The sequence below is a fragment of the Micromys minutus genome, assembly GCF_963924665.1.
Source record: "Micromys minutus genome assembly, chromosome: 21".
Classification (NCBI taxonomy): Eukaryota; Metazoa; Chordata; class Mammalia; order Rodentia; family Muridae; genus Micromys; species Micromys minutus.
The window spans coordinates 30,575,876-30,596,402 of record NC_137956.1 but is presented as its reverse complement, the minus strand read 5'-3'; the positions used below and the strand labels follow the sequence as shown (position 1 = coordinate 30,596,402).

At 41.6% G+C, this 20,527-nt stretch overlaps 1 protein-coding gene across 1 annotated transcript in view; it reads left to right on the top strand.

The window, feature by feature from the left end:
* Positions 1-20,527, top strand: part of PIK3CB (phosphatidylinositol-4,5-bisphosphate 3-kinase catalytic subunit beta) — a 98,043-nt gene that overhangs the window by 49,856 nt on the left and 27,660 nt on the right. Inside the window, exons 9-11 of the mRNA XM_080934886.1 lie at positions 15,426-15,677; positions 16,524-16,620; positions 17,600-17,730. Coding sequence (XP_080791012.1) covers positions 15,426-15,677; positions 16,524-16,620; positions 17,600-17,730 — 480 coding nt within the window. The remainder of the gene's footprint in view (positions 1-15,425; positions 15,678-16,523; positions 16,621-17,599; positions 17,731-20,527) is intronic.

The following is a 20,527-nucleotide window of genomic DNA, read 5'->3' as shown; positions in this document are numbered from 1 at the left end:
CCACATAGCAGCTGACAACCACCTGTAACTCTACTTCTAGATTACCCAATACACTCTCTGACCTCCATGGGCTCCTCTATATTCATGGTGTGCTTGAATTCACATAGGCAAATGTGTGAGTTCACCCACGTGCATGCATGAATACACATATAACTACGCACATATGCCCACAAACAGTAAGTAAAACTTTTGTAAAAAGTGTCTCCTGACTTAGAACACAGTATTATAAGGATGGAGAAAGATGCTCATCTTCTCTTGACATCATCTTGCCATCAGAAGAGAGTCTAACTCAACCTCATCACTGTCCTTTGTGTTTAAACTGGTGCAAAAACCACACAGGATTGGCAGCAAGAATGTTTGGTGTATGTGTGTGTGTGTGTGTCTGTGTGTGTGTGTGTGTGTGTGTGTGTGTATGTATTTATTTATTTTTGTTGAGTGTTGCTAATGATCAAATAGTTATTTGTTTTATTCACTTCTGAGTACATCTTAGACATTCCTGAGGATTAGCAAACACTCAATGAAGTTCCTTAAGGATTTTATTGTTAAAAGCAGAAACCAAACATAGTGGTAGAATGCGGTGTTATGAGCCTATAATCCAGCACTTATAGGAGGACCAAGAATTTAAACCAGTCTGGAAAGATATATGGGCAGAGTTTTATATAGTCAGATCCTTGGGACATAATGTATATTTTATATTGTATATATGTGTGTGCTTTCACCCAGAAATGCATGTATGGGGCTGCACCCTTGCTCCTTGCCTCTGGAGGCTACTGTGTGACTTCCAAAACTTTTATCAGTTATTTTGGTTTTTTGTTTTTTTTTTAAACTCTATTTGGTGTTGGTCCTGGGGCCTTGCACACAGTAAGCAAGCCCCACATCACTGAGCAGTTCTTTAGGTCTTTAGAAATGAACTACATTTTATTTACTGATTATAAATGTGTGTCAATGCATGTATGCCTGTGCCATGGCATGCATATGAAGTCATAGGAGGACTTGGTCACACATTGGATTCCTCCTTCCACCTTGGGTCCCAGCGGTCATTGTGCTTAGCTGCAGACACCGCTGCCACTGAGCCATCTTGTTGGCCTAGTTCTTTGCTGCTTTTGTGGTTCTTTATTGTTATTTAATAATAATACCTCTTTTACTTTTATTCAGTTTTTTCTTCCAGAAGATTAATCAAGTGTTTAGTGTGTGTTTTGCTTTTCTCTAGCACATTATACTTCATTTCTTTGTTAGTGGCAGGATGAGTCCTTAGTATTTCAGACCCACAGCTTTGTAATTTCCATCAGCAGTAAAAAAGATGTGCTTGGTGACATGCTACTTAATGTGTGTTTCCCCACCTATTCACCTTGACTGATTCTCTTGTCCTTCCATCTTATGGCATCATAGAATAAGTAAAGAGAACCAACTACCATATTTCCTGTAGATACAGATTGCTAGAAAGGTTAGGTGTTCTAGTTCTGTGCTAATAAAAAGGAAAAACAAACAAAAAGCAAGTACTTTGTTTCTTTCCTGACACCCTTGGCTGAGATGTGTATTACAAACAGAAGAGATGGGTGTGTGAGTGCCTGAGCATTTCCTGTAACAACAGCTAAGAGAGGATCACTGTGCATGCCTACCTGTGACTGTTCACATGTATCACAGATACATGAGAACACACATTTGGTGACTTACTAGGAAGATCTGGCTTGAATGGCTTTGGAAGTATGCAGTGCCACCTCAGGATCTGCAAAGTTGACAATCCAGAGACACGAGCGAACCAGTGGTTTATTCTTGTCTGAGTCAGAAAGGCTGAGAACCCCCACACAATGTTCATGACACAGATCATGTCTGAAGTCTGGCTGAAGACCCAGAGAGTTAGTGTTTCAGTCATAGTACTATGGCATGAGAAAAGCATGTCTTTTACAGGTTATAAGACTTAATAGCTAGTCTGTAGGGTTTTATTGTTGCTTATGAAAACTATTGGACAATGTTTATTCTTTTTTGGAGGGTGGGCCAGGCAGGAGTCTTACACTGCAGCACTGAAACTTGCAGAAACCCTCCAGCCTCAGCCTCACCATTAATTATTATTATGTATTACCTGGATGACTTGCTTCTTTACCTGCAGTACCTTTCATTTGTATCAGAATAATGCTGGCCCAGAGGTGAGGAGGGTTGGGGTGGAGCTCAAAAGCATGACTTGTCTGGCATGTGCATGTGCAGGTACCACAGTAAATGGACAGATGGTTGGGTGATTAGGGACTGCTTTATCGATAAGCAGACAACGGTCAGATGCATAAAGTGGAGAAATGTTTCAATTGTCTACTTTTCTATAATTTTACTGTTTTGTCTGCTTGTTTTGCTTTTTTAAGATAGCATTTTTCTGTGTAGCTTTGGCTGTCCTAGAACTAACTCCCTCTGTAGACCTAGTTGGCTTCAAACTCAGAGATTTTGAGTTTGAAGTGTTGGGATTAAAGGCATTTTAATTTTTTTAAAAAATTGTGCATGTATGATGTCACATGTGTCCCAGTTTTCTAAGAGTCCAGAAAAGGGTGTTCAACCTCTTTCGAGTTTCGAGCCACCCTGCCTGAGTGCTGGGGTGTAATTCAAGTCCTTTGGAACTGTAGCTAGAGCTACACTCCCCACTCCCCCAGCTCCCCACCCCCATTGCCTTCAACCATTTCTTCAGCCTCTCCCCTTCTGCCTCGTCTATTTTCTCAATATAAAGTAATATACAGTAATTTTTCTTGCTTCAGTGTTTGAGAGAATACTTCAAACTATCTTATGCTTAATTTTTCTTTGTGGAAAGGGTTTTCATTAAGAAATTTGAAACAGCCAGGTGGTGGTAGCACATGCCTTTAATTCTAGCACTGGGGAGGCAGAGGCAGACAGATTTCTGTGTGTTGAGATCTACTTTGGTCTACAGATCATAGCCAGGGCTACACAAAGAAACCTTGTCTCAATAAGTAAGTAAATAATAAGTAAGTACATAAGTAAGTAAGTAAGTAAGTAAATAAATAAATGAATGGAAAGAAAGAAAAGAAAAGAAATATAAAGTCTGGGTTTGGTGTTGCATTGGCTTAATCTCAGCACGTGATAGCAGAGGCAGGTAGATCTGTATGAATTGGAGGCCAGTCTGGTCTACAAAAGTCCTAGGCCATCCAAAGAAAGAAAAGAAAATTGGATTGGACTACAGAGTTCCATTCCCAGCAGCAAACTGAGTGGCTGTATTCACATCTGCCTATAACTCCAGCTCCTGGGGGATCTGACACCTTTGTCCTCCATTGTCTTCTGCACTCACATGCACACAGGACAAACACACACATAATTAATAAAATGTAATCTTTAACACTTAAATACATAAAAGAGCATAATTTGGAATGGGCTAGCTGTCTCAGCAGATGACTGTTCTTGCTACCTGATCTGAACTTGACTCCCAGAACCCATGTATGTGTGGGAAGAAGAGAACTGAATCCTACAGGCTGCCCTACATGCATACATGCATGCACATGTACAAAATAAATGCATAAATAAACAAATGAAATAAGAAAATTTAAACATTTAATTGTTCACATTATGTTAATTTAGAAATTTTAAATTGTCTAAGTTTCCTCAGAGGCTATGTAAGTAGTAAAATTTTCTATTTCTTTTGTGCCCATTTTGGTAACTGTTATCTTTCAGTGAAGTCCCTACTGATCTAAAGGGTGTCCCCTCAAACTTTATTTTTGTTTATTTGGCTCTGAGACAGGGTTTTACTCACTGTATTTTTTGGCTATTCTGGTATTCACTTTGTAGATCAGAGTGGTCTCAACTCACAGAGATCTACCTGCTTCCATCTCCTAAATGCTGGGATGAAAGGCTTGTGCCACTATAGCTGCCACTGGTGTGTGTATGTGTGTGTGTGTATGTGTGTGTGTGTGTGTGTGTACATGCATATGTGTGTGTATGTGTATGTGTGCACATGTCACATGCTTGTGTTAGTATGCATGTGCCATTTTAATGTAGGTGCCCAAGGTTATAAGCTGCCCTTTTTAGGTGCTAGGAACTAAGGTTGGCCTTCTGTAAAAGCAGTGAGTACTCCTAGCCTGAGAAGTCATTTGAGCTGTAGAATCCCTTTAAAGAATCACCAGATAGGCCAGGCTCAGGAAGATAATGTCCTTCTGTGAAGTTGGTGAGTAGCACATCTGATCACCAGAGCACGGTCTATCACAGTTACAAAACCAGAAGTCACACAAAGCTCTCTGAGGTCTGAGCAGAAAACTCGAGCTGCTCAGGGATGATGCACTACTCTCTGCTCTCTGGCTTCCTGGTCAGTCTTGGCCCAGTTCTGTGTTCTTTCATCTTTTGTGTATACATAGCTTTGTTTGTTTGTTTTGTGATAGTGGCTCCTGTGGTCCAGGCTCATCTCAGACTCACTCACAGTTAATGATGACCTCAGACTCTTGATCGTCCTATATCCCAACTGCTGGGGTTATAGGCACGTGTGTGTCTTACGTACACATACTGCCAGACATACACATTTTATGTAGGCATGTGCTGCCATGCAGATCACATCTCACTGTTCAGCAGATGCCTTAGCTCACTCTTGCTCACAGTACAGATCACATTAGGCAGTCAGGGCATAGAGAGAAGTCAGGAGCCAACCTAGTTGGGAAGACAGCAGAAACTCACCTTAGCTTCAATCTTATTTTTATCTCTTAAATTATCTTTTTGATCTATTGTATGTGTTTGAGTGTTTTCACATGGTATTTGTGTGGAGGTCAGGACAACTTTGGGGAGTTGATGGGTACTCTCCTTCCTCTGTGGGAGATAGTTTTACCCCGAGTCATCTGGTCAGCTCTGTTAGTTTCTTCTCATTTACTCTAGTATCTAAGTAGGTAACAGCAGCAGCACAGTATCTAGGATAGCTTTCAGGATGGGCAGAATCCGGAATCTCAGGCTAGTTTTCTTTCCATTAGAGGTATTGTAATTCCAAGAGTATGGTGCATGATTATGAACTTTTCTCCCTGCTTCTTTTGAACAGAAAATACTAGCATAGCTTGCAAGAAATACACACGTATAAAACCCCAACTTTCTGGTTGGATGAAGAAGATACTGTAGTTATAATAAATTACTTGTAAGGTTACAGAATAAGTGGAGTTTGGAAAGTACAGTTAAGTTTCATATGCTGTTCAACTTATTTCTTGACTGTGCATATGAGGACCTGTGCCTTCAGTCTCAGACTGGCTGGTATGCGTACATGTGCAAGTAGCCCTACACAGCCCTGAAGGTGTTGGAGTTGTAACTGACTTAGAAGGCTCATTGGAGTGCCTCAAATAAAAAGGCAGGGCTCTGCATTGGATGTGCATACAACCCAGCATTTCATTACTAATAGAATGTCTGAGGTAGAGTTCAGAAGCACTTGGTGTAGAAAAAAACTAAGAAAATTTCAAGTTGTGTGGACAGTGACAGTCATCAAATGGGACGCTGAGCTGATGCAGGTGTATCAGAGTCAGAATATGTAAAGGAAGAAAGTCTCAGCTGAGAAACCAAAGCTAAAACTATGCGATAACACACTTTTGTGAACCCATTACTTGGGAGAAGAGGCAGGATGAGATCCAGGCCAGCCTGGGCTATTGCCTAACATCTCTCTAAAACAGACAAAAACCTGAGTCAAGAAGCTAAGAATGGTGGGCAAGAATGCTGTGGGTTTTAGGATCATGAGGCAGTTCCAGGAGCTCTTACAGAATTCAGGCTGGGTTCCAGACAGAGAAGCAAAGGGGTACAATTCAGAAAACCCAGCTTACTTAAAGAAGTAATCACAGAAAACCTTTTCATATTGGCAAAGGATCTAAGCATACAGATTATGAAGCTGGCTGTGGCACCCAAACCTGACACAGGCATATTACATGTCATCCATCACAATACCTCCTAGCCTGTGATGTGGGTTTCAGCACTCCTAATCAATTAAACTATATGTAAGGAGAAAAAATTTGAAGCTCTATTCTTTTGTCTTCCTTTTTTTTTTTTTTTTTTTTTTTTTTTTTTTTTTTTGTCTTGGACACTAAATACTTTGTGTGGTGAGTTTGCACACTTAACGTAGCCATCATCACCACCGAGGCATGCCTGGGTAGTTTTCCTCTTTAAGTCAGAACAAAGCTGCCCTTGACAGATTGTGATGTAACAAATTAACATTTGGTCTCTGGCACAGAGCTTACAAAGCTCATGTCATTTCCTGAACGACAGGAGAATCCTAATTATAGTGAGCAAGTTGGGCAGTGTGAGGATGGGATATCATATCGTACAGGCTGGCTTTGAACTCTCTTCTCACCACCACATCTCAAGTGCTAGGATCAGGAAAGCGCCAATATATCTGGCTGGATTAGTATAAAAATTGACACAGTCCCTAGTTCTGAGAGAGAACTTCCAAAATACTTGGTGTGTGTATAGTGGTTGAAGAATTTCATCTTGTTCATTGATTTTGTTTTTAAATTAATGAGTTTACCAGGAGCTTAAATGCCCCTAACCTTACATACATAACCCCAGGATAAGGGCTGGTTATCGGAGGTACTAGTAATACGGTGTAAATAGTGGGTTAAATCCTAGTCTCACTTGATGAGCACAGATTAGGCATGAGACTAGTGAACAACTTAATGACCAGTGGTCAGTGATTAATTATTCATGCCTACTTTGGACTCCTAATGAAAGTTCTCTAACAAGGGGCGGGGGGTGGGTGGAGATGGTATAACAGTTAAGAGTACTAGCTGCTCTTTTGGAGGACTCAGATTTGGTTCCCAGACCCCTCATGGCAGCTCATAACTGTCTGTTAACTGCATTCTAGGGGATCAAGTGCCCTCTTACATCTCTAAATAACTGATTCCAGGGATCTGGTGCCCTCTTTTGGCCTCAGCGAACACTAGACAATCATGCTTACATACATACAAGGGAAAACACATAATTTCCAAACAACAAAACTATAGAGGCTGGAGAAGCAGCACAGTGGTTAAGAGCACTGCTTGCTGTTCCAGAGGTCCAGGGTTCAGTTCCCAGCACTTAGATGGCAGCTAATGACCACTTGTTACTCTAATTCCAGGTAGTACATGGATATATATGCAGGCAAAACATCTATACACATCAACTTTAATTTATTTTAAAAACAACAAAAATTCTTAACTAGTAGTTCACATGGATTTGGGGTTGGTCACTACATCACTGGGCTGTTCATCCCTCTCCCTTTTAATAGTTACTAAAATAAACTGGTGGTCTTGCTTCCTGTACACTGAATTTGGAAGTAGGGTTGTGGAATCCCTAGTTTATTTCTAATTGATCAGAAGTATTGAGACCTGGAACATGAACCCTGCAACTGAAGTGGGGAGAAGGCTTGTGGACCCAAGGCTGTGTTTAGTGTGAGCACTGGATTAACTGTAGGGTGTCCTTATGGGGAGGAAAGATGTTCATACGGGGGAAGGATGTTCATACAGGGGGAGGATGTTCATACAGGGGAAGATGTTCATATGGGGGGAGGATGTTCATACAGGGGGAGGATGTTCATACAGGGGAAGGATGTTCATACAGGGGAAGATGTTCATACAGGGGGAGGATGTTCATACAGGGGAAGATGTTCATACAGGGGGAGGATGTTCATACAGGGGAAGATGTTCACACAGGGGAAGGATGCTCATATGGGGGAAGGATGTTCATACAGGGGAAGATGTTCACACAGGGGAAGGATGTTCATACAGGGGGAGGATGTTCATACAGGGGAAGATGTTCATATGGGGGGAGGATGTTCATACAGGGGGAGGATGTTCATACAGGGGGAGGATGTTCATACAGGGGAAGGATGTTCATACAGGGGAAGATGTTCATACAGGGGAAGATGTTCATACAGGGGGAGGATGTTCATACAGGGGAAGATGTTCACACAGGGGAAGGATGTTCATACAGGGGAAGATGTTCATACAGGGGAAGGATGTTCATACAGGGGAAGGATGTTCATACAGGGGAAGGATGTTCATACAGGGGAAGGATGTTCATACAGGGGAAGATGTTCATACAGGGGAAGGATGTTCATACAGGGGAAGATGTTCATACGGGGGAAGATGTTCATACGGGGGAAGGATGTTTATACAGGGGAAGATGTTCATACAGGGGAAGAATGCTCATATGGGGGAAGGATGTTCATACAGGGGAAGATGTTCACACAGGGGAAGGATGCTCATATGGGGGAAGGATGTTCATACAGGGGAAGATGTTCACACAGGGGAAGGATGTTCATACAGGGGAAGATGTTCACACAGGGGAAGGATGTTCATACAGGGGAAGATGTTTATACAGGGGGAGGATGTTCATACAGGGGAAGGATGTTCATACAGGGGAAGGATGTTCATACAGGGGAAGATGTTCATACAGGGGAAGGATGTTCATACAGGGGAAGGATGTTCATACAGGGGAAGATGTTCACACAGGGGAAGGATGTTCATACAGGGGAAGATGTTCATACAGGGGAAGGATGTTCATACAGGGGAAGGATGTTCATACAGGGGAAGATGTTCACACAGGGGAAGGATGCTCATATGGGGGAAGGATGTTCATACAGGGGAAGATGTTCACACAGGGGAAGGATGTTCATACAGGGGAAGATGTTCATACAGGGGAAGATGTTCATACAGGGGAAGATGTTCACACAGGGGAAGGATATTCATACAGGGGAAGATGTTCACACAGGGGAAGGATGTTCATACAGGGGAAGATGTTCACACAGGGGAAGGATGTTCATACAGGGGAAGATGTTCACACAGGGGAAGGATGTTCATACAGGGGAAAATGTTCATACAGGGGAAGGATGTTCATACAGGGGAAAATGTTCATACAGGGGAAGGATGTTCATACAGGGGAAGATGTTCACACAGGGGAAGGATGTTCATACAGGGGAAGGATGTTCATACAGGGGAAGATGTTCATACAGGGGAAGGATGTTTATACAGGGGAAGATGTTCATACAGGGGAAAATGTTCATACAGGGGAAGGATGTTCACACAGGGGAAGGATGTTCATACAGGGGGAAAAGCCCATGTATTTTGGTGCCTGAATTTGGAGTAGAGATAGGTTCTCCTTTCGACAAGTGATAAGGATACAGAGTGATACACTTATCTCTTTTTTGTGTCTGATACCTAAAGGCAAAAAGTAGTGGATTTTGGCCAGTGTGGAACAAGAAGGAAATTAAAGTGTTGATGTTGTGAAAAGGTTCAAATCTTGCCCAACACAACATTTTTACTTGGTGAGTATAGGAATGTGGTGTGTGTTGGCTTGACAGGTCCCTGTTGTAGCACAGTTGCCATTCCTTTGCATGACAAAGCCTACTTCTCTTGTTTTCCACTGTTTTAGGACTTGTGAGGAAGTGTCTCAGAACTTTAATACAGTGAGAATAAAGTGTGACTGTAGGGTGCGTGACGACACTTGAAAATTCTCAAGGTTTGGAAATACTGAAAGAGACTCAGATATTAGGAACAGGGACAGTTATTTTTTGTTTGCTTTGTTTTTTTAACAAAATCAGTTTCATATGTTATGTTTTTCCAAAAAGAAACTTTGTTACAATATCAGGATTCTAAAATCAGAAAATAAAGTTTTCATCACTTTATTATGTAAACCATTTAAAACATCTACTTATCTCTAACCATTTTCAAATTTATTTAGTGAGTTACCATAATTCTCAAGCAGAAATGACTTCCTCTTAAATAAATCATAATAGGACATTAAATAATAATTTTTAAATTCTGTCCAGCACATTTCTTTAGGGTTTATAGGTCTTTATTATAACCAAGCCCAAGTTAGACTAGTTCCTTGTTATTCTTTCTCAGATCACACTGGTCTCTGGCTGCTGACAGCCAGCAGAGGGCTTCTCTAGCCAGTGCACTTGAGTCTTTGGGGCTTTGTAAGCCGAGTCACCCATAATACCCACAGTGCCACACCACTCCCTGTGTCTAAGGCCCAGCAGAAGTTTGTTGGTTGCCTAGAATTTGCCCTGCAGACCAGGCTGAATTCACAGAGAGCCTCCTACATCTGCCTCCTGAGTGTTGAGATTCTGGGCGTTCTCTCTTGTATTGTTTTTAAGCTATTATTAAGTAATACTTATTCATCACACATGTGGTGGGTGCTTGTTTTAGTTTCTTAGTGATTATCCACATATCAGCCTGAACTACATGAGATAGTATCTTTAAAGAAAATGTATTTCCTGTGTGTTCATATGATTAGTTGTCTGGTAGGCCACATATTTAGGTATTTATATACTCAATAGACAAAACAAAGGGAAAACTTAGTTATGATATTCATAATCTCATAAAATAAAAGCAGTCGTTTATGATCTGGCAGTTGGTGATTTTATCAATCGAACAAAGTACATTTAGTGAATCATTATGAAGCAGATGCATCGGGTGATATAGTAAGTGAGTTAGTGTAGTATATAAAGCCATGTCTTTCACTGGGTAGATTTAAAGTATGGTTGGCAGTACAGTTGAACAGAATCATTCTTGGAGACCTCAACCTGATTTCAGGCAATGGCACTTGGCCATTCTATTTTATTTGAATTTTCCAAACAAATCAAATATATCATGTGCCCTTTGAAAATTGTGTGTGTGAGTGTGTGTGTGTGTGTGTGTGTGTGTGTGTGTGTGTGTGTGTGTTCATACTGGGCTTAAGGTAGGATTAGGTAGAATACACTCTGCTCTGCTGGGTATAGTAGAGCATCCCTGTGGTCCCAGCACTTTGGAGGAGGCAGGAGGTTCAGGAGTTCAAAGAAAACATAAAGACGTCTGGAGAGGTAGCTCAGTGGTTAAGGTCATTCATTGGCTGCCCTTGCAAAGAAAGGACTTGAGCTCAGCTCCCAGCACCCACATGGTAGATGACACCATCTTTAGCTCCAATTGCAGGGATCTGACACCTCATACATCATGCATATATTCAGGCAAAATACTCCTAAGCATTAAATAAAATGAATAAATATGAAACATCTATTTTGAAAAGTGAGTAATTAAATAAAGATCATACGAGTTCAGGGTAGAGTTAAAGTCCTCCTTGGGCACAAAGTTCCTCACCAGGGATCCCACGGAGCAGATGGCCCATGGTACCCACCCTTTATGCCTTTATGAAGATGTGCAGTGTCTTCAGTAGCCATAAAAACATCTGACTTTTAGGTTCCAAGCTCTGCCAGCCCATTCCAGTGTACCACTCCTAAATGAATTAACTCTATATTGCCAATGGTGTGTCTCCGCTTTTTAAGGATCAAAACCTGGTCTTTATATTAGGTACATGATTTGATCTTAATATTTAAAAAAATATACCTCAACCAATAATGAGACACTGTCTCATTGATCTAATATGGTACAACTTTTAAATTGACTTGATTACAGAAGGTAACCTGTTATGTCAAGATAATCCATCAAGTAACAGGAATCCTCTCTAAGGATAGCTTACCAGGCTTTGGAAACATTTGTACTTACTGACTGAATTTGGCTCATCTCACGAGAGTAAAAGTCGTGTAGTACTGAAGAGTGAGGACAAGGTAAGGGGTGGCCCCCCCAGTGACCCAGGTCAGTCAGTGCTAGTCTGTTCACAGTAATTAGATTGATCTCAGATACGGCCTTCCAGAGTGTGACAGGGAAGGGGACCTGGGAGTTCTGGTGCAGTGCAGGCAGAACAGCTGAGGGAATGTGTGTTATTGTGAAACAGAGTTCATGAAGGTGAGGTCTCCCCTTGGAAGTGTTGGAGTGAGTTGTCACAGCAGGTAAATAAAGGAAGACGCCTACAGTGGGCACAAGGCCGAGGTACTTGCTGTCAAACCAGGCTACCTAAGTTCCATCTTTGTGACTCACAAGATAGGAGAGTCAGCTTCCACTGACTTCCATATACATGCCCTGACACATACATTCATACACAAAGAAAATGAGTAAAATGTAAAAACATGAAATAAAAGAATTAGTGGTTTATGGGTACTAGGATGTGGGAGAAGACAAATTCAAAGTGTGACTAGATTTTCAGGACAGAGAAAGCAGGTACTGCCAGGAATTTTGGAGCCAAGGAATTCAGAAGCTAGATAGCATGTTTCCTTCCTCCCTTGTGTTTTTCACCCCCACTCCAAAAAGAAGTACCAATCTTTTTTTTTTTTTTTTTTTTTTTTTTGAGATTTATTTATTATGTAGAAGTACACTGTAGCTGTCTTCAGACACACCAGAAGAGGGCATCAGATCTCATTATAGATGGTTGTGAGCCACCATGTGGTTGCTGGGATTTGAACTCAGGACCTCTGAAAAAGCAGTCAGTGCTCTTAACCATTTAGCCATCTCTCCAGCCCAAGGACCAATTTTCTTAAAGATTGCTTCGTTTATTGATTGGCACAGGGTTTCACTGTCTAGCTGTGACTAGCCTGGAACTTGCTAGAGTAGGCTAGTCTCAAACTCCCAGAGATCTACCCACCAAATTCTGGGATTAAAGATGCATGCCATTATACCTGGCAGGTTTATTTTACGTTTAATTCATATGTGTGTGGTGTGTGCACATAAGTGCAGTTGCCTGTGGGGGCCAGGAGAAGGTGTCATATCTGTAGCTGGAGTTCTAGGCACTATGTGCCGGGAACTGAACTTGACTCTGTCTTCCATAAGAACAGTTGTCTATCTAGCTCCAGATTGTTTTCCTGAGGTGAGTAGACTGGCTTTCAATACTTAGATCTCTTGGTCCTGTTGTCTGCATCCACTTACAGAGACTACACATGCAGCCTCATTTATTGCATTCTGTACATGTATGTATCTGTATGGGTGTGTGTGTGCAAGTGCAGACTAGAAGTCAATCATGTTACTTCGAAAAAATATCCATCCATCCATCCATTCTTCCTTCCATCGATCATCCTTCCATCCATCCTTCCATCCATCCATCGATCCATCCATCCATTCTTCCTTCCATCTATTCTTCCTTCCATCCTTCTATTTTGTGTTTGCACATACATGTTTGGATGTTAAACAACTTGTGGGAATTGTTTCTCTTTCCACTGTGTGGGTCTTAGGGATCAAGAATAGTAACAAAGCATCTTTACCTGCTGAACACTGGTCCTAAATAAGGTTTTCAGTTTAAAAAGTCTAATCATTTTAAATGCTTCCTAGAATATTAATTTAGAAATATTTAAAAGATAGCAAAAGTAAAATCAAAAGTCATATAGGGGTTGACAGTCACTAATATTCCTGGTATCCAATTATAAATTACTTTATTCATGTTCTTTCCAGAACATGGTCACAGTACAAATATGCTTTTAACAGTAACTGAATTATTGCTGTCTTCATTTAAGATCCTGCTGTAGATATATTTTAATTGGTTTCTATGATGGATTGAAGATGAAAGACAAAGGTGTCTAAATGGATGCTGATGCTATTCTTAGTGTGGTAGAAAGCATCAGTGGTTATGGAAGGAAGGTTTGTGAGTTTGGTATGGAGGAGACCTGCCTGCTGATAAGCTAGTGATGCTGAGATAGTTTCTTCTGGGAAGGAACAGAGGAGCCAGGACAGAGCGCCTGGGGAGTTGGAAGCAAGGTGGACCACCATTTGAATGGCAAATCTGGGATGTGACAACCTACAGTAACAAATAATATTAATAGAACCGTATTCAGTAAGTTAACACTTTATCCTAGCCAGTTCCCCAGTAATGACACAGAGAGACCAGGATTTATTTAATGAAGCTTTACTGCGCAATACCTGGCAGTCATTGTTTTATTTATTTTAATCCTCTAGGATAGTTGGACTACCTCCAAGCCAAATTCCTCCAGATACTTGCATTTTAGTATTAGTCTGAGGTGTATTTTCCCAGGATGTCTCCTCTCTCCCTCCTTGTGGCTGAATCTGCCTTTCTTCTCTTTCCCCTACCCTGGCTGGTGGAAGTTCCACTCATTCTCTTTTGCCCCGCCCTTGGTTGATTTTTTTTTTATTGTATTTTTATTGACAAGGAGAGAATAAACGGTAAGCCCACTCACACAGACATAAGTATTACAGTGTGTGTCCTGAGCGAAGTGAGACTCGAGGGCAGAGAAGTGAGCTTTTGAGTAACACGAGGATCATCTACCTGTAAACATCAGGCCTCCAGTCCATGTCAAACAGTTAAATCCCATATATGATTATTTAATGAGCAAATATGTGTCATGCATCATATGAATAAGATGATACAAGGCATTTGTCTTCATTTGTTCTGTGTATGGTGCTGCTGACACAAGTCTCCACTGGGAGGCTCCACTGGGAGTCTCCACTGGGAGTCTCCACTGGGAGTCTCCACTGGGAGGCTCCGCTGGGAGGCTCCGCTGCATTAAGCAGGTCTACAGTCTCCACCCTGTAAAGCTGCTTTTATTTCTACTTTTGCTCCTCACTGGTTTTTATTTTGTTTCTTTTTAAGTTTTGTTTTGTTTTGTTTTTTGAGACAGGGTTTTCCTGTGTAGCCCTGGCTGTCCTGGAGCTTTATATATCAGGCTGGCCTCAGACTCAGAGATCTACCTGACCCCACCACCCCAGTACAGGGATCTTTTATTAAAGGTTCACGTTTCAGTATGAGGGTTGGGAGACAGAAAGTCAGATGTGCCGAGATACTGAGTACAGGCTTCTCAGAGGAGAACCCATTACTCTTCTGAGGTGGATCCCTGGAGCTTGCTGGCCAGCCAGCCAAGCTGAATTAATAAGGTCCAGTCTACCGAGAGAACTCATCTTTAAAAGTACAGTGGACGCGCAGTGCAGGCCTCTTCCTCTAGTGGCACACACAGGAGCACAAGGACATCTGTTTACAGGGGCCAGGTGAAGTCAATTCGTTTTCATTTCCCATAGCATTTCTTGTGCTGGCAAGCAGTTCCTGGACTCCATGTTGGGTACCACTAAAGATGCAGGAGTGAAGAGTAGCCACAGATGTTCATTTTAATTCACACGCAGTGCTGGGAACCACATTGGAGGCTCTGTGTATGCTAGGCGAGTAGTCTGCCACAAAAGCTACAACCCTGGCACTAGTAAATCTTACTAGACATTTTATGTATGCTCTGCATTGTCCTGTATGTGAAAAACGGAGTGATGCATATAGGTGCATACAGGTAGAATATCTTTAGCTGCTTGATAACAGATGATAATGCATTTATAAGTTATTTTTCCTCTTGTTTGGTTAGGTTTTCTGAGAGAGAGTCTCACATTGTCCACCCTGGTCTCAAACTTGCTGTGTAGCTGAGGCTAACCTTGAAACCCTCTTTAGTTCCATTCTTCATTAGAGACCACTGGTGTTTTGACCAGTATTGGCTGTTGTAACTACTCCACTTACTAAGGGAAAACCAGATCACCTCAGCACTGTGTAGTGAGTGCTTGCCGACACCAGTAGGCGAGTGTGTAACCCTTGTTGTGTGGCTTTCAGTGTTGTCATTGTCCTTGAGCAATACTCACAGTTGTTTCCTTCTCCCGTCACAGGTTCATGTCAGAGCCGGGCTTTTTCACGGCACCGAGCTCCTGTGCAAAACCGTCGTAAGCTCGGAGATATCAGGAAAGAATGACCATATTTGGAATGAACAACTGGAATTTGATATTAATATTTGTGACTTGCCAAGAATGGCTCGATTATGTTTTGCTATTTATGCAGTTTTGGATAAAGTAAAAACGAAGAAATCAACAAAAACTATTAATCCCTCTAAATATCAGACCATCCGGAAAGCTGGGAAAGTGGTAAAGAAATAACTTCTGAAAATTATTTATATAATGCAACATTTTAAAGCTCTGGGAGAATTGAATAACAGAAGTTAAATTACTTTGTGTGACTTGAACCCTAAGAACTAATTTCAAGGAGATGTTTAGCTTCTATGTTCATATCTTTTTTATGTTCTTTTCTCAAATCTATTTGGAGAGATTTCATAAATAGCCTGTTTAAGGCCAGCCCAGGTCAAAGTCTTTAAATGTACATAAAAACAAATAATTGTGTGTGTTCTTAGATACACACACACATTTTTGAAACTTTTTTTATTATTAATTATTAATTTTTATGATTAAGATAAAAAACCCACAAAGGAAGCAGCCCTTCTATGATGTTTGAGACATTGATTTATTTTTAGTAGGATATATCATAATAAGCAGAGGGAGTGCTTATGGTCCCAGATTTTCCTCCTCATCTTTAGTGTTGTAGCCCTGCAGGTGTGAGCCACCACTCGTGAAAAGTGCCCCTCTTAGCCGTGTAAGTGGTTCCTGCAGTTGTAGAGGCACTGCCTCCTCCCGTGCTAGGATCTACTGTGCCACCTACCTTGTGGTAATCACTTACAAACTCTCCCCCAGTTTCAGAAATGTTTCCGTTTTGTGTGCATACCATTTTATTGTGGTATATTCATTGGCTTGTAGAATTGTTCTGAAAAGTTATAAAGATACTGAAATGGCTACTGTATTGTTTTCAATCTGCATGAATTTTTGGAAATTACCCAGAACATCAGAAGTTTCAAGTACTTACATTAAAACAGGAAACATGGGCTTTGTGAAGCCTTGAAGTCCATTCTGGGTTTATTTATGCAATGCCTTTTCCAACAGCATTATCCTGTCGCGTGGGTAAATACCATGGTTTTTGACTTTAAAGGACAGCTGAGATCTGGAGACGTAATATTGCACAGCTGGTCTTCGTTTCCTGGTAAGAGTTTCTCTTTTTTTCTTTTTCTCTTAATTTCTAATACAGGGTTTTTCTGTGTAGTTCTGGCTGTCCTAGAACTCTGTAGACCAGGCTGGCCTCCAGCCTGCTGGGATTAAAGGTGTGTGCCCCCAGCACTGGCTAAGGTTTACATCTTAAGGGCAGTGATTAGTCCTGTGAGCAGCTAGTGTCTTTCCGCTCTGTGCTTCTCTGACTCACTATCGTCGGACTTCAGTAAAAAACAAAAACACTCTCTTCCTTACTTACTCTCTTTTGTTGTTTTTCTTTCTTTCTTTCTTTCTTTTGAGACAGGGTCTCTATGTGGCTGACCTGAAACTCACTGTTTTGGTCATGCTAAACTCACAGACATCCACCTGCCTCTGCATCCAGATTCTTGGGATTAAAAGTCTGTGACACCCAGCTACCTGTTATTTGTATCCACATTGACTTACAGAGAGCATTTTGCTATAGTCGTGAAATTATTGTGTGTAGATACACATATGTATATTATATATAATACGCAGTATATATTGCATTATATAATTATATAAAGCATGCTATATTAACATGATACATATTATGTGTGTGTGTGTATATATATATATAATTCTAATGAGCGTATTGGTGCTTTAAACATTTGATTTTTGTAGAGGTTTAAGGAAACCTAAGCGACAGTGTCTTCTTTATAGCAAGCCTATTGCTTATCGTTGTCCTGACTGGTGAATGAATGCTCTGCAGAGATGGAAAACAGCAAAAGCATTTGTTCTCCATTTAGGTTTAGCTTGATGATCAAGTGGAATGAATTCTTCTCATGTGCCCAAAGGCTTACTGATACAGTATGCTAAACTTGCTTGGGTGACACAACCTTTAGGACATTTTCATAAAGGAAGACTAATTCCAGACTTGTTTTTAAAGTTTAGTTCCAAAAAAAACCATTTTCTTAACTATCCAAATAAGAATCCAGATTCTTTGCCTGTTTTAGATGAGCTGGAAGAAATGCTGAACCCCATGGGGACTGTGCAGACGAACCCATATGCTGAGAATGCAACCGCCTTGCATATTAAGTTTCCAGAGAATAAGAAGCAGCCTTATTACTACCCCCCCTTCGATAAGGTGAGCTCATTAAAGGGCCAGGATGCTCAGAGGACTGGCATTATTGCCAGGTGAAAGTGTTCACCCGGCCTCAGCATGCCCAGCTCTCTTTCAAAGCTACGTAACTGTTCACGGGCAGCGAGACCCACAGGAAGGCTGTACAACATGGCACTTGGTTTTCGCTTATCACCGACCAAGTGAAATGCGGCGTCTCTGGAGTTCAGGAGCCGTGTTTGTAAAGAGAGCTTTAACTGAGTTCTTTTCTAAGGTAAAGAGTCTCTTGGATATATTCACACATAACTGTGAATGTTCACTGAGTTGTGGAAAATGTCGTGTCTTCAGATTTACGGATACAGTAGAAGAAGAGAGACTGCTGTTGTCAGGACTTTGAGGGCCGTGGCTGTTGAGACAGTGTCCTACTCTAGCCAGAATGACCACCAACTCACTGTGTAGTTCACACTTAGCCTTGAGTTGACAGTCTTCCTGCCTCCACCTTCCAAGAGGTGTTTTAAAATAATCCTTAGTATTCCAGCTGCATGCATGTTTCTGAAGTGAGATTATTTGCTGGTTCCTGAAACAGGGCTGAAATGGTTTGTTTCATATGCTAAGAGAGCTAAGGCCTTGTACTTTCCCTTCCCCCTCTGGCTAGAGATTGAGCACAGGTCTTCGAGGTACGTCCCTAACCACTGAGCAGCACCCAGCCCTTCCCTAATGCTTATGTATTTCGTTGGTAACTCTATGTGGGTATGTATTTTGCCTATGAATATGAATGTGCTTGGTGTACAGGAGGTCCGAAGGCATCAGATTCCCTGAACCTGGCATCAAGACTGTTAGGAGCTACCATGTAGGTACTGGGAACTGAATCTGGGTCCTCTGGAAGAGCAAGTGCTTCTAACCACTGAGAAATAAATATTTCCAGCCTCTAAAATGTTTTGATTTTCAGGTGTGACATTCTTTTCTCTTCTTGGTATAATTGGTATTGATTTTAATACAAAAATTTTTGGACAAATCTCTAAAATATGTGCAATCAATTTCTTGGCCTAAGTGAGAAAAGACTACATTTAAAGTACTAATTAGTATTTAAATTAATTCATTTACAAACTCAGTTCATTTTCATGCTGAGCATTACCAAACTTGTATAAAAGAGACTTGAGTGTGGTGTAGCAGTGGGGGAGCTAGTGATATTGAACCTTACAGCCTCATACATGCTAAGCAGAACTCAAATGCAGTTATGTGTGTGCACTCAGTCAGTCCCAGAGATGGTTTTTAGTCTTATGCAGATTTAATTGATGTAGTTGAGTGCTGCTTTATTCATTTGAACTTTATCAGTTGAATCCATCCAAGATCCAATTTATCATTACAAGGTCCTTAAGAGTGTTTTTCAGCTGGGCATTAGTAGCACACCCCTTTTATTCTAGCACTTGGGAGACAGGCAGGTGAATGAATCTCTTGAGTTCGAAGCCAGCCTGGTCTATGGAGTGAGTTCCAGGGCTACAAAGAGAAATCTTGTCTAGAAAAAAACAAAAACAAACAAACAAGTTTTTCTGTTCAGTATGGCACCTTGCATCTATATCCTAGTACTGGTGAGACCGTGGCAGGAGAATTGTGATCTCCAGGTTGCCCTGAGACTTATAATGTGGCTCTTTCTCCAAAACAAAAGTAAAAAGCGAGCTGGGGATATAGCTCAGTGGAGTGCATGCCCAGCCTGTGCAAGATCCTGGGTTCAAGCACCAGTTTGTAAAGCAAATGAATTAAAAATATGATTAAAGTACTAGTCTGACTGGTAATTTAAAACCATATGAAGAGAGCTGTGCTTCTTAAAACCACTGCTGTGTTAAGAACTCGCCACTTTTACACACACCGAGTAGGGAAGAAAGTAAATGTGGTGAGTGGTCCATGTCTGTGCTCCAGAAGCTGTCCTTAGACCAGAGCTTGTTCCTAAGTCACTGCTTCATGTGCTCCATCGTCAGCCATGGTGTGTGACCACACATCTAACACGCTCCACGGATACTTCGCATGTATCACATTTTAGAGAAGCCGAATTTCTTTACATGTATAATTTCACTGTTGCTCTGTCGTCCTTAATCCTCCCTCTCGGCTCCCCTGCCTCAGTTTCCCGAGTACTGAAACAGTAGGTGTGAGGAAGTCCTCCTCGGTAGAGCTATATCCCTGGCCCAACCCTGATTTTCTTCTCTTTGAATCGGGCCTCACCGTGTGGCTCCGTCTAGCCTACATTTAAAATGTCTTTTGTGTCAGGTTGCCTGGCAGACCTTGATCAGTCCTGTCTCCGTGAGTTTTATGATGACTACAAATAAGTCATCCGTTTGTAAAAGGCAGAAGCCTCTAAAGTCCAGCTTACTCTCAGCTCTGCCACTGTCTTCTTTATCTCCCGTTTTACGAGGGAATTTTATGACCATTGCTTAGTGGTGACTACTCTCACTTGACCTTAGAAACCACCCTGTGGAGCAGGCTGGGAATGACCACTTTTAACAGACTCCAGTCACAGGCTGGGACTCCCGAGCCTTTCCTGTCTCCCACATTGGTATGTTCCAGTCTTTTCACGAGCACAAGCCCTCCCTATGTGGGGGAACTGGGAACTGCTTCTCGGCATCCACTGCGTCCGTCCGTGCTTCTCAGGGTCTTTACCGCTCTCCGCCCACCTGTGGCTTGCAGTCTTAGTTCTGCTTTGCTGTTTCCCCCTCTCCTGCTTGCTCTCTGCCATCCTTCCTTCTATTACATTGTGTCCCTCAGTAGACTGGACTCACACTTGCTGTAGATTCTGCGTCTTCTAGGACCTCGAACATACTAACTAGGCAAA